Genomic DNA, 14,542 nt, shown 5'->3' on the forward strand with positions numbered 1-14,542 from the left:
AAAAACAAAAATCAAATAGCTAACAAAACAAAAGCTTGCATTAACTACTCGAACTGTGCGTATTGAATCCTTCCTATTGTATACCTTGACTTAGTAAAAATCAAACATTTTTTTATATACACACAAAGACACAAAAGCATACCCAAAAATGCATATACATACATATACATAAATAGATATATACTATATGCATACATACATATAACTAAAAAATATGCAAACGCCTGTAATCGCAAATATGTACATTGAATGTAGCAGCATTTGCTCAAAAATTATAATGCATATACCTACTTACGATACATACATACATACATACATATTTACTTGCATATGCCTCCTAAAAGAATACATAGTACGACATATGTGCTTATGTAAGTTCAAACAATTGAAAAAATATAGATATATAGCTTAAAACCAATAGATATTTAATTGTAAAATGAAATTGGTGTTCAAATGAAATGAAGACAAGCAATTGATACCTTTCCCAATGTTCGTCCTTAAATTTATTTCAGCACTTATTTTGTTAAGTAAATACATACATACATATATATTGATACAAATGCATAAGAAAAATAACAGCATCAAAAACGTATAGAGTATATGCATATATACATATGTACTTACTTACGTATGTATTTACGTAACTATTCGTACATAAGTACATACTTACAAAAAATCATATAAGAAACAACGCGAACAAATCATAAAACGGCTTCATTACTTCAAGTACTTGCAACACATACATATGGTAATTTAAACACAAACATACATACATGCATACATGCATACATATATGGGACGTTCCATACCAAAATGGATGGGGTGGGGCACACTTCATGTGTTTGATTTGTTTCCAATTCTTAGGGTTGATGGACAAACATAAATAATTAATAAATATGAAATTTGGGCTTGATTAATACATTTTTAAAAACATTACAGCACAAAAACAAAAACAAATCGATTTATAGTTTTCCAAATATCTCGAGAACGGGGCGAGGAAAAAACTTTGAAACACATACGCACATACACACATCAAAATTCTCTATGAAAGGATATATTTAAAAAGAAATTTTTCTTGAAAAATTTTTCACATACAAATTTTTTGTAAAAAAAAAATATTTTTTGAAAATATGCCATCTTTTTTTTAGAGTGATTTTGAATATGGAGTATGCTACTCCAAAATTGCGTTGATTTTTTAATATTTTTTATGCTGACGGCTTTTTGCACTTTTTTCTTATGGAAGAAAATGCGTAAAACCGTTTTCAAAGAAAATTAAAAATAAAATTAACGCCAGTTTTGCAATCGCTTAAAACTTCCACTTTATTATACTAAAATTTAATGGGCTACAAAACTGCATACTCAAAAAAAGTCTTAAGAAATAAAACAAAAAATAATAAATTTGCAATGTACTCATTTTACTCAACTTCGGTGTAAAAAAAAATTCATAACTCAAATTATTGTAGAGTACACCCCGTAATACTATACTCAAATATTGCGCAATACTCAGAGCTCCCATTGTGATTTTTTTAATTCTTTTTGAGATGGCATATTTTCAAAAACTATTTTTTTTTATCAAAAAATTTCTAGGTGAAAAATTTTTCAAGAAAAAAAAATTAAAAATATTTCTTTTCATAGAGAATTTTGATGTGTGTATGTGCGATTTTTTTTTTAGTTTTTTGCTCGCCTCGTTCTCGAGATATGTACTGTAAAGTTTTTAAAAAAATATCAATCAAGCTGAAATTTCATATTTTTTAATATTTATGTTTGTTCATCAACGCTAAAAATTTGAAACAAATGAAACACATGAAGTTTGAACCCCGTCCATTTTGGTATGGAACGCCCCATATACACAATTAAGCCAATATAAAAATACTCGTAATAAACATACATAAGTATAAAATCAGTTCGAAGCTTAAATCTATAATATCGGAATATAATTTTATGAGTGACTTTATTTAAGTTACGGGGTTGCATTCCCACTCGCGATCGAAAAAGTAGGTTAGAAAGGGAATTTTGTTTTCTAACGCAGAAAAAACATAAAAAACACTGAAGAAAACGACATGAATTTTCATGAAAATTTTTAGCTAATTAAATTCATAACTTGAGAAAAGGCCGTCGCATCAAAAAATCTCTAAAGAATTTGTTGCAAAAATGTTTGGTCCTCGAATTGAACGTACTAGAAACCTATCTTCCGTCTACATATTACAATGTGGTAGTTTTGATTTCATGCTTTTCTATCACAAGACATTCATGTAGCTTGATGGGTATTCTTAAGCTGAAATCTAATGCGGCGAAATCAATCAACCTCAGTCCGTTATGGGACTTATGGTCATAGGGGCTGACCATAGAGTCCTACTATTGGACTAAAGATAACTTCATTGTCAACCCTGGCGTCGAAGTCGTCAGATATGCTTTCCCGTCGTGGTGGGGAAGGCGCTCGTGAATGCGGTTTATTAGGTTCACGAATAGAGTTTTTGGCAACGGAATCCCTCTTCCACAAACAATTCGACATCGAACTTGCGCTCCTTTGTAAATATGGCAGCTATAGTGGACATCAAAAGGGCTTCTTCTTCTTATACATATGTATATATTCAAGGCAGATGCACGCTGCAGACTTCAATGGACCCCTACAACGAGTACGTCGGAGTGGTTCCGTTGAAGCTGCCCCCTTTCTCCTGTGACTGGTTTGACGCAAAAGTAGGAATTGAAATTGGTAAAAAGTGAACACTTTAAAAAAGACACAGTGAAAAACAGTTAATTGTACTAAAAGTGGTTCGAAAGTAATGCATAAAAAATTAGTCCGAGCCTAGGTCATTCAATGTTAAATGAAACTGAAATTTAAAGTATGTGCTTGGACCAAACCTTGGACTATTTACAACCACCTACAGTCTAGTATGTGATGCGCTCTAAGTCTATTCCGAGATCCTATAGGTTGACTTCATTTAAATGCATACATTATTATGAATCATGCTACACTGTATATGTGTGTATACTTAATAAAAATAAATACTTTCATTCATGCATAAAATATGTATAAACATGCTTACATACTTATGTATGTACACAATTTTCAATGCAAAAAAAAAACAAAAAATATGTATTTATATTCAAACTATACACACTTAGTTTTGCATTTTTTGCATAAAATATCATTTGTTTATACGAAAATTATGTTTATAGAACTTACATAATTTGGTTTGTATGTTTCTATTGCAAATCTGAACTCTACCTGCTCTAAACCACCTTAACTAATAAGTGATTGGATAAAATATGAAAATACAATTAAAACAATTTAATAAAGTATAAAAAAATGTATACATTAAGATAATAAAGTTGTTTCGTTTTATTTTAGGATGCATTTTTCTTTTAAAGTAACTGATAGCAATCAAAACTTATGCTGTCAGAGTCATACATATGAGGGTATGTATGCACAGTGGGGGGAAAAGTCGGAATTTCAATGCTTTCACTCCATAGGATTGTTCTGTACCGAAAAAATATACCCCTATTTTTTATTTTGAAATCAAAAAATATGTAGGGGTCGCTGAAAGCGCTCAAAAATTTCCATGTATTTTATATGTATGGAGGAAAAATAAATTCTCGTAGAAATGGTATAGAATTCTTGAAAATCAATATTTTTCGATCCGAAAACTCTGTTTCTCCTCATAAAAAATAATAATTCCCTTATTATTTATTTAGCCATTTTTTCATAGTACGACTATATTCTAAGGTCCGCCAAAAACCCCAAAAATGTAATGGGGGTACCCATAAAAAATCTTTAGTATTATAAAATTATTAACTAAACAATTGGGTATTATTATTGGGAATCTCCGAAGGAGAACCAGAGTTTTCTGATCGAAAAATATTGATATTCAAGAATTCTATACCATTTATACAAAAAATTGTTTTTTTCACCATATAAAATACATGGACTATTTTGAGCGCTTTGAGCGACCTCTAAATATTTTTTGATTTTAAAATAAAAAAATTGGGGTACATTCTTTTCGATATAGAACAATCCTTGGGTGTGAGAGCATTAAAATTCTGACTTTATTTTTTTGAGCCACCCTAATGCGCTACCTACCATATCCCATACTCCCACAGTATCCACTTTGCATTTGTTATTGTCAAATAGTACCAAAATGCAAAATTAAATAAATTAGGACGAGCTTAAATAAACCAACTTTTTGGAGGAAACCCCTAACGATTTTAAGCTACTAGCCTGCTTTTATGAAAAATAATAGCGAAACAATTTTTCAACTTTTTTAAACTTCTGAGAAATGTACGCTGGGCACCTGAAAGAGAAAGTTAGAGGATTTTCGTTTTTCTATGAAATAAACAATAGCGCGCAACTCCTTTTCTCTACAATTTTCGTATGATGCCAAAGATAATTCTTCCACGAGTACAATAAATTTGGAATATTTTTTTAAATCTATTTTTTCTTGTTGATTATACTCGTAAAAAATCGCCCAAAATCCATGCCGAAAACAGCAAAATTTTTACGATATTTAATTTCTTTTTAATTTATTAGATATTGACTTTCGTTGAAAAGTACAGTCATGTGTGAAATAAATAGAATTTGATGAACTTACAATGATATTTAGCGTATAAACTAAGTTTATAAATTAAAATAAATTTTTATATATTAAAAAAATGTTGCGAAAATGATCATATCGAATGGCGCTTAGTCAGTCTTCGCGACTTAGTTGATAAAATCTCCAACGCGCGTTTAACGACATTTATCGAATGGCAATGAAAAATGCAATCTAAACGGCTAATATTAATTTTTTTATTTAGCACATTTTTTTTCCAACTAAGCCACAACCGCCGTCGATATTTCGTGCTCCTTCTGATTCAGCTCGCTGCCGTCATCATTCACAATTATAAACTGATCAGGATTGCTGTCTTCCAATGAGTCCTCCCCAACTTCAGCGCTGTTGCGCACTTCATTATCAGTCTGATCAATCTGCGCTTGTTCTTCAGCCACTGCAGCATCAGTCAACTCTTCTTTGTTCACGCTATCCGATGACGCACCTGCTGGTGCTGCTGCTGCTGCTATAATGGAGCCAGCAGGAACGGGTGCAACGACAGCAGCGCCACCGCTTGTACTAGCATCGGCTTGCGGCCGATTGCCGCCTTGCAAGAAGGTTATAATACCTTGAAGAGGTCCTTGAGGTTGAGATGGCGCGGGGTTGGGTGTGTCACTACCAGCTGCTGCTGCACCGCCAGCTTGTGGATTGCCGCCAACAAAATTACTAATAAGCGACTGTATGGGACCAGGCGGACGCGGTGTGGTCGAGTCGGCGGTGCTCAAGGTTTGTTGCTGACCGCCCAAGCTGGAGAGAGTATTCTGAAATTGATTACCCAAACTGGTGGCGAATTGCTGTACGCCCTGGAGGGCCTGTGCCGTGGCGTTGGCAACACTCTGAGCAGCATTTTGTACTTGCGTGATTGCGTTCTGTGGATTAAGGAAGCCGGGCAAGGTGGGTGCGGGCGTGGCAGGCTGATCGGCAGCTACCTGAGCGCTTTGCGCAGCCAATTGCTGCTGTTGCTGCTGGCCGGTTAATTGTCCAAAGAACTGACCGAGCGGCGAGTTTTGTATAAGCTGTTGCACAAAGTTTTGCTGGGTGGTGGTTTGTGTGGGTGTGGCTTGAGTAGCTGCGGCAACAGCTGCAGCTTGACGTACTTGATTGGCGGTGGCAGACTCATCGTTAGCAGAAATGGAAACTGCGGCGGCTTCATTCGATACCAGCTGCTGTACAGCTATGGCGTTCTGGGACTCAGCGGGCAAAGGGTCAACGATCAGTGAAGCCGATTTTAAAGTATCGCTGCCAATCGCTTCCTCTGCCGAGTTGGGCTCGGCAACCGGTAGGTCAGGTACACTGAAATAGGTTGCGGCAGCGGCAGCAGCAGCAGCATCAGCATCAGCGGCGGCAGGCACGCCATTTTTCAACTCGGTGTTGATTTCCTGTGCTTGCTTGAGAAATTGCTGTGGCTGGCCGACACTCGGCAGCTCTGATCCCTTCTCTGCAATGGCAGCTGCCTGCAATAGCTCCTTATTTTCTTCGACTATCGCTTGTGTGATTTCCTGCTTAATAATTTGTTCGTCCTGCAAAGCATCCACAGTTTGCAAACGGTCGACGGTATTAGTAGGCTCCACGATTTTCTCGGCAATCACTTCAGGTGCGAGCGCTGGTGCTGGCACTGCTTCCGTTCCCAGACTCGTCTTCAGTTCTTCAGTTTTGACCGCTTGCTGGGGCTCTGACTGAATCTTGCCCTTTTCGGTATCCAACTGCAGGCCGTCTGTTATAATTTGTACTGGTATCAGACTCTCTGTCCCCAATTCTGGTGCGGTGACTGCAATCGAATTCGCATGTCGATTTTGTCTATGCACAAGTCCGGCCTGTGCGCTGGCTGCCAAAATCAACAAGACGAGAGTAGGCGTTAAGCCAGTTGTAGTGCGGCGCATTTTCACTTGTCGCTGCTTGCTACTTGTTTACAGGTGTTAATGAATTTTTTTTATTTTTTACTTCTTTTTCCCTTGACAAACGCCTTCGCATGCAAATTCAATATTGCTGTTGCGTACTCAATTTAATTAGCAAGTAAAAATTTCAACACTTGCAGCAATATAAACAATTTCACTATTAGCCAAAGCAATTGCTCGCACCGCTACCTACGACGCCCAACAGCCAAACGATACGAATGAAAGAGGAGACCAAAAAAAAACAAATCAAAGCAGATCGAAACTTCAAATGTTGCTTCACTTTCAGCTCACGGCCGAAACTGTTTGATTTTCTGCTTCCGCAGCGCATTTATACTCGACGCGCCACTTGTGCGCCATGACATGGCACGCAGACGCAGTCGCAGCCGCAGCCGCAGCGGCAATCGCAACGCAATGACAACAGCAACACGCCCCAATGTGGGCTCCGGCGCGTCGCTCAGAGTTGTCGACTCCAAAGACAAGCTTAGCCAAAGCACAGCGCTAAGTCAAGCCAAGTGCCGAGAGCCAATGCAGCGCTAAAGCATTTGATGGCGTAGGCCTTTTTGTTGTTGACGCAGGTAGGTAAGTACGTACGTACGTACGTACATAGTTAGTTGGCTCTTGGCTATTGTTGTTTTATACATCTGCATTGGCTGCATTTGCAGACATGGCTTTTAGCTGCTATCTAAGGAAGTTGCATCGCGTGAGAGGAAGTGTTTGGGCAGTTGTGCGAAAAATGCGCACACCGATGCGTGTTGCTTTGCCATCGAAGGTAAGATAAAAATAATAATGCAAGACTACTTTTTTTCTGTTCTCCTTTAACGTTGTAGAGGAGGAACACAGTTGTAAGAATGATACTTTGGTAAGTATGTACGCCATTGCATTTGATTATATGTACATACATACGTGCATACATACATATGTATGTATACTATATACATATGCTGGTACATATATTTTATTACAGCTTTTAGTATCTACATTTATTTACGGTACTTTTATTGAAGCGTAAATTGATTAAAATTTTAATAGCTTCAATAACGGTTTTCAATGCAAATGAAACTTAAGATGATAATATATGTATGTACATGCGCATACATAATACCTGGCATGCATTTATTTATATATTTGTATGTGCATTGTAGAAACGATCGTTCCACTTAAATAGAAATAAAAAGTTCGCGGTGCACCCCTGAGTCTAAAGTTTTGTCACAAGGCAATCTCGAATCTAATTTTTGGCCGATCTTAGGGGTGCCTTTTTACATATTTCGTCATATCTTCCGCAATTACAGTCAGATCTTAAATTATGATATATCGATGTTCTTGCCTCGAGGAGATCTTTTTTTTTTTACACGAAAGTTCATTGATCTTAAGTATCCCGTTACAGTCTTTCGTAAGAAATGGTCAATTCTGGTAACTATCTTGAAAGCTCTTTTTTGTCTTTCTGATAATACGGAGCTCTTAGACACGGTGCACATTAGAGCGATACGACACGCGATACCATATGCGGCGTGATAGCAAATCGTGTCGCTCGGCCGATACGCAAGCCATATTATGTCGCCGCAGTGTCGCTGTCGTGCAAGTGTGTACAGTTTTCAGCGTTTCCTACCAATTCCCACGTATCAGCATGTCGATGTGGCTTTCGTATCGTATCGCTTATCGCATCGCCTATCGTATAGTATCGCTCTAATGTGCACCGTGCCTAAGCGTTTTTTTGTTTATCTATTTGAAGTCAGTTTTCTATAAGTTAAATGATATTAAAATATATGTATATATTTCATTTTAAAATAAAAAAGTCTAAAAACTAGAATTAAACTAAATTTTAAAAAATTAATGAATTAATTAAAAAATAAATAAAATAAAATAAGCTCTTTAAAATTAAACGAAATTAAAAGTAAAAATGTTTCGTTTTTAAATAATGATTAGTTTTTAAAACAATATAATATAATCCAAAAAATTAAAATTAAATTTCAGAAAAACAAAAATTCTTAAAAATTATAGTTTTCTTTTTAAACAATTAAATCTAAAAACTAAACAAAAAGGGGAGAATATTTACTAAAAAGGCACCCTGAAATTGTGCATATGAAAACTTTGCATACGAAATAATGCATATGAAAAAAACCGAAATAATGCATAAATACACACTTTCGTTTGAAAACCGAAATAATGCATGTGAAAAAAACGAAGTAATGCATACATGCACAGTTTCGGTTTAAAACCGAAATAATGCATATGGTAAAAACCGAAATAAAGCATACATGCACAGTTTCGGTTGAAACCGAAATAATGTCTAAATGCACAGTTTCCATATGCGCAATTTCGGTGCCCCACTAAAAACAAGAAAAAAATATATACATTTATAAAAATTTAATAAAATTAAAAATTATCTAAAAATTAAATTTAAAAAAAAGAAAGAAGTAAGCTTTAAAAAATAAAAAAGTTAAAAATAAAAAAAAATAATGTATATATATACTTTTTTTTTAAACAATAAAATCTAAAACTTTTAAGGAAAATCAAATTAAAATGACAGAAAATTTAATTTTAAACAATAAAATTCGACTCGACCTTAGATCTCTCGAATGGCACGCCAGTGCTTACTCACTCAAAATTATCTTCAATTGTCTTACAAAATACTTTCTTCAATCTTAGCCAGAATTGCCTGTTAGTCTATTTAAGCTGGGGTGTATCTAATAGAGTTGTTAAACTATGTATTGATAGTGACGCCATTCGATATTTTAAAAATTTTCAGTTCTCACTATCGCTACTATCGAAATGAAATTAAAATTTTGTTTATATTTTTTCAAGTTTTTGTGGTAATTACGTTGTTATGCATTGCAGTTTTACATAAATTAGAACTAGGCTCGGTACTGCATTAATAAAAAATAACTTATTTTTGCGTTTAAATTTCATACACATGTACATACTTACAGATTGCGACAAAACGATATAACGCGATATTTTGACCAGTTTTGGTTTTTTTTTTGTTTTTTTTTTATGTGCATGAATTAAAAAAAATACAGCCCATAAAAACCATACAAATCCAAATGTAAATCTTTGTTATTATATGTATATACATACCTTTATATATTTTATAGCCTTGTTTCCGGTTGATTTTTGAGAAATTCTTTTCCTTCCACATACCAAATTTTCTATGACATTTTGTATAGTAAGAAATACGTAACGTTTTCAGTTGGGAAAAATAATCGAAAGTGTGTTAAAGATATTAAAAATATCGATGATAATAGAAATGAAAAACTATCGATACTATCGATAGCGCTATCGATATTTTGACAACTCGATTTCAAACCGTAGATAAGTAGAAATACGTCAGTGCAAAGAGCTTGAGATGCTGGCAAGCAAGAGTGCGGGCCGAAAATTCTATTAGCAAATAAGGCAGCATGGTTGCAAATGATTTCAAGACTGAGCCTAGTATCTGCAAAGACAACGAGATAAATATGGTAACATCCGTTCAGAGTACATTTGAGATATGGAGTTGAACACTTATCAACGCCTTTTGAATGGCGACACAGATGGTGTGTTTAGTAATGGGCCAGTCCGTGATGTTTTAGTCGATTGTCTCGATTGTTCAAATATCTCGATTGTTCTCGATGTTTTCTCTCGTAGACGAATTGCCACTCGAAAATAGTCGTGCTTAAGCTGAAGTAACATATTCGCTAACAATCGACCAAATCATCTCGGCCTCGCCCATCACCAGGTGTGTTTGACGAGAAGAACCAAAGGCTGAATATTGACTCCCAGATGGCTGGTTATGTTAACCAAAAAATCAAGCAATGCGCGAAATGCACTTCTTGCATGCAGAACTATAATTTTCATAAAACGTTTGAATCACTTTTACCAGATGATCAACTGAGTATCGCTTCATGACTAAGTTTGCCAAAGCCTAGTAGTACCAATTGCTGGAAAAAAAACATTAACACATAACAAATAACAAATAATTGCTGTCAAATATCTGCATCACCCTTGAATCACCCTATACATTCATACATATGTACATACGTATGTATGTATGTATTAGTATTAAGAAAAACCCAACCATAAAACACTAATTACTGAAGACTATTTTGGCTCTATCTAAGAAATGCATATCTAATCAACAATTTAGAATTTTTAATTTTCCAATTAATTTGCTCGTTAATACTATGTTAATAAACGCATATATGTATATACAAAACATTTTATTTTTAGATCCAGCGCACACTGACCTATTTTCCAACAAAAATATACATTCCTTAACTTTCAATTTTCCATTACGATTTCGTCTTTTTTACCAACAACCAAGAGTTGTTGTCTCTCTAAGCATACGGCTTGGCATCTAGCATCCCAGGCAATTGTGGCTAACCACCAGTGCGGATAATTTTACAAAGGCATTGAGACAGACATCGAGTAGGTACATATTTTTCAAGCAGCCTAACCAGGCAAGCTCTAACCACTGCTACAGCAGCTAACTAAACACAATTCGTTGCAGCAGCTTTGCATGTGCACCACATAAAACAGTTCTATTCCGTTAATTGGGGTCATTCATGTTTACTTTCATTAGCGGTGAAGGTGATATGGCGCGCGCTTGCCAAGCTGATATGTCTGGTTGCACTTGGCGTGGCACTGCAACTGCTGCTCCATAAAAACGTTTAACAAAAGCGGCGCCTTGAAAGCTTTGTTTCATTTTTAACTGCACATAACTACATGCATAATGAGAGAAATGCAAAATAGTACAAGTATTTAAAGGTGAAATGCCAGTACATATGTAAATATGCATGTGCTTATCGACACTTACATACATATGTAGGTATGTATGTAGATATGTGACACCGAGTAAAAGTGTAGAGAATCACTGCAGCGGACGCAGAAAATCATGGCGTATGTAAATCGTTTAGCTCCACTGATACGACGCATAATAAATTAAATGGTGAGATTTTCAAAAGGACCGAACTCACTCACTAAATGAACCAACAGAGGCCGCATGGCTAATAGGCAAGAAAGCGGTTAGCTGCGATTTATTTAAATGCATTGCTGCATTTTTTAAATTAAGTATTTGAAGTTAATGAGATAAGCTTAACTATTTTTAGACTAAATGCTTATGATTAGCATAAAGTTTCAATTTTTTTTTAATGAAAAGTAGAACAAAACCAGATTAAATATTCATTAAATGGAAACCAATACCAAAAATTTTGTCGCTCGATTATTTAGATTCGTTCGGAATAGTTGTGGTCCATTAATGCAGTACCAAATGTAGCCCTCGAAGACTGAAGACTGTCCTAGACTAACCTTTTGAGAGACAAGTCGCCACAATTTTTTTTTTTTCTGGATACAATTTTTGAAAGAGCTGGAGTATTTAATTCAGGAAAATTTAATCACAATTGAATTGGTCAATTCAAAAATCTAATCGACTATATCAAAGATCGGTTAATTGCAATTTTCATTTTCTAAATAGCGTTATTTTGTTATTGAACGAGCATAACTGACTTTTAACAGGTTGAAATTAAAGAAAAGATAGAATGTTTGCTTTCTACTGCTGTTGGACTTCACCAAGACGCATTGGCAAACAGTATAAATTCTTAAATGTCAATTTCAATTACAGAGCTAGTATATAACGAATGTGTTTATGTATGTTAGGGTGGTGCGTAAAAAATAAAAACCTAAAGTTTGTATGGGACCCCACTTTTTCCCTTTACTTTTACGAAAATTTCAAAATTTATAAAACAATTTTTAGGGGTCGCTACCAAGCTTTAAAAAATTTAGATCTGATATATTTGACATATTATTGAAAACTAATTACTATATGCACTCAAAATCATAGCCAAATCGATTCTTCATAGAATATCTATTAAGCTCGAAAGAATGTAATTTTTTTAAATTTTTTCTATGGGCAGATTTTTGGAACATTTACATAACGGTATTTTTGTGAGTTTTTAGGGTATGATTTCGTTCAAGAGCTTGTTTGCAATTCAAATATCACTTTCTTGGTAAGACTATCAGAATTACGTATCAAACGACATACCACTTGTTTTAATCTGACCAAAACTCGCAGAGTTATCTGGGAAAACTAAAAATATTTTATCAGGGGAAAAAAATTCTGTCGAATTTTTGCGATTTAAAAAGCAGCAATCGGTTTCAAATGTAATTTTTTCGTAAGAAGCTGTACAAATCAGCAAAGGGCTCGGGGGACCTTCCACAATTTTTTCTCTTGCCGAAAGAGTTGATGTTTATGAAATGTTTATATATTACTTTTTAAGTATTTTGTACACATATTAACCAAACAATTAGTTAAGCAACCCAAGATTATTTCAAATTTAAATTAGCTGAAAAATATGATAAGCTTCAGTTGGCATCGCAACGGTAGCTTTTTATAAAAATCACCAATATGTTCGGTAGCAGTGGAAAATTGAAGATTGGTATAGATATTACAAATAGTGAAAGGAAAAAACTCAGGGGGTGTCCCGTTTTCTACCATAACATTTTTCCCCTATACAAAACTTGGACAAAAATATAAAAAGTGGTCGGGATTTGTTGAAAATTTACTCCTAAAAGTTAGTTTGAAAAATGGAATCAGTTTTCTTGTACCGGTTACCAATTTCAAAAGAACCGGATTTTTGTACCGGTTATCAATTTCGAAAAAACTGCCGTAGTTATGCCAATTTTTTTAGTTAAATATATAGTTTAAAGATTAGGTACTCTGCATATCAATTTAGTACTTTCATTTTCCAATTATCTTTTTTTCCAAAGTACACTTAAATGGAAGGTGAGCGTTTTTATTTTCCGTTTTGGCACATTTTGAACACCATCCATACTAATGCTTTAGAAATATTTTTAGGTAAACTAGCTGACCTAGCCGTATTAGCCAAGTGTTCCGGAAAGTGGTTAAAATACATATATAGGCAGGATGTATGTGTATTCCATATAACATTCTGCAAACTGGCGATTACTATGAATTAAAATATATTTGAGAAATTGTAACATTTTCGAAACATGGTAGTGACCCGAGAAAAATTATTTTAAAATTTTCAACAATTTTTATAATGAGCTCGAGGCCATTTTTTTTAAATGAAAATTTATTGTGGAAAAGCAACAATAATTTGAAAAAATGGTAAAAGTGATAGCTATTTCGGAAATCACCACATTTCCTCATCAGACTTCTTTCAGTAGGATTCGAACCGACGATCCCACTGACTCAGCCAGTTGCCTATGCACCGTGCTAAAACGCCTTGTAAATTATCGTTTGCTTATTTCCACTATTTTTCATTTTTTGTTATGCCAACACAATCAAGCGCAGCTATTCCGCTGCAATTCACTTGATCATGTGGTTGTTGGTTTTGTTGGTTTGTGCTAATAATTCTATTTTTAGAATGCTTAACTTTTTAGGTGTGCTCGTCCTTAAGTTATTTGTTTTTTTGTTATTTGTTGGCCTTTTAACAATTATATTCAACAATTTTTATAATGAGCTCGAGGCCATTTTTTAAATGAAAATTTTTTTTTTTTTTTAATTTTGAAATTTTCGTGGATGTCTTAGTTTTGTACGTAGAAGTTGATATAATAAGATCCACCCTAATACACATATGTATACTCATTTACAGTTGTTTATGTACAAACACCCGTATACATATGTACATTCATATGTAATTACGGCATATTAAACTAAGTAGTAGCCTACCTTTTATTGCACACTGGTTTGATCAACTGGTTCTGAGCAATTCCACACACATACATACATACATACTTGCTTTGCTTACCACCTTGCCCTTTTTCTGCAGTAAATAAAAACATATCTTTATACATATATACATACATACATATGTATAAATTGCATTGACCAAACTAAGATCAATTTACTCTTCCTTATTTATTCGCTTCTCTGAGCCATTTTTCAATGTTGTCACCAAAGGGGTCACTAACATTTGCAACTGCTGCCATAAAAAAATAAAATAAAATAAAAGGATACATAAATTCTTGCAGAAGATTTAAGTATAAAATAAGTATAAAGCACCAAGTAGGGCTTAAACATCTGCTTGTCAATCTTCAAAGAACGATCGCAGTGCGCTGTATGGGAGC

The 14,542-nt window shown here is 34.5% G+C and overlaps 1 protein-coding gene across 1 annotated transcript; it reads right to left on the reverse strand.

Moving 5' to 3' along the window:
* Window positions 1-4,518: 4,518 nt before the first annotated feature.
* Window positions 4,519-6,772, reverse strand: LOC118747432 (20-hydroxyecdysone protein-like). The gene has a single exon (XM_036481478.1). The coding sequence runs from the start codon at window positions 6,464-6,466 to the stop codon at window positions 4,811-4,813; it is 1,656 nt and encodes a 551-aa protein (XP_036337371.1). The 5' UTR covers window positions 6,467-6,772; the 3' UTR covers window positions 4,519-4,810.
* Between the last annotated feature and the right edge of the window lie 7,770 nt (window positions 6,773-14,542).

The sequence above is a fragment of the Rhagoletis pomonella genome, unplaced genomic scaffold (assembly GCF_013731165.1).
Source record: "Rhagoletis pomonella isolate Grant_MI unplaced genomic scaffold, Rhpom_1.0 Rhpom_scaffold_00012, whole genome shotgun sequence".
Classification (NCBI taxonomy): domain Eukaryota; kingdom Metazoa; phylum Arthropoda; class Insecta; order Diptera; family Tephritidae; genus Rhagoletis; species Rhagoletis pomonella.

Coding starts and splice junctions, on each gene's coding strand:
- LOC118747432 (XM_036481478.1), bottom strand. CDS start 6,466: ATGCGCCGCACTACAACTGGCTTAACGCCTACTCTCGTCTTGTTGATT.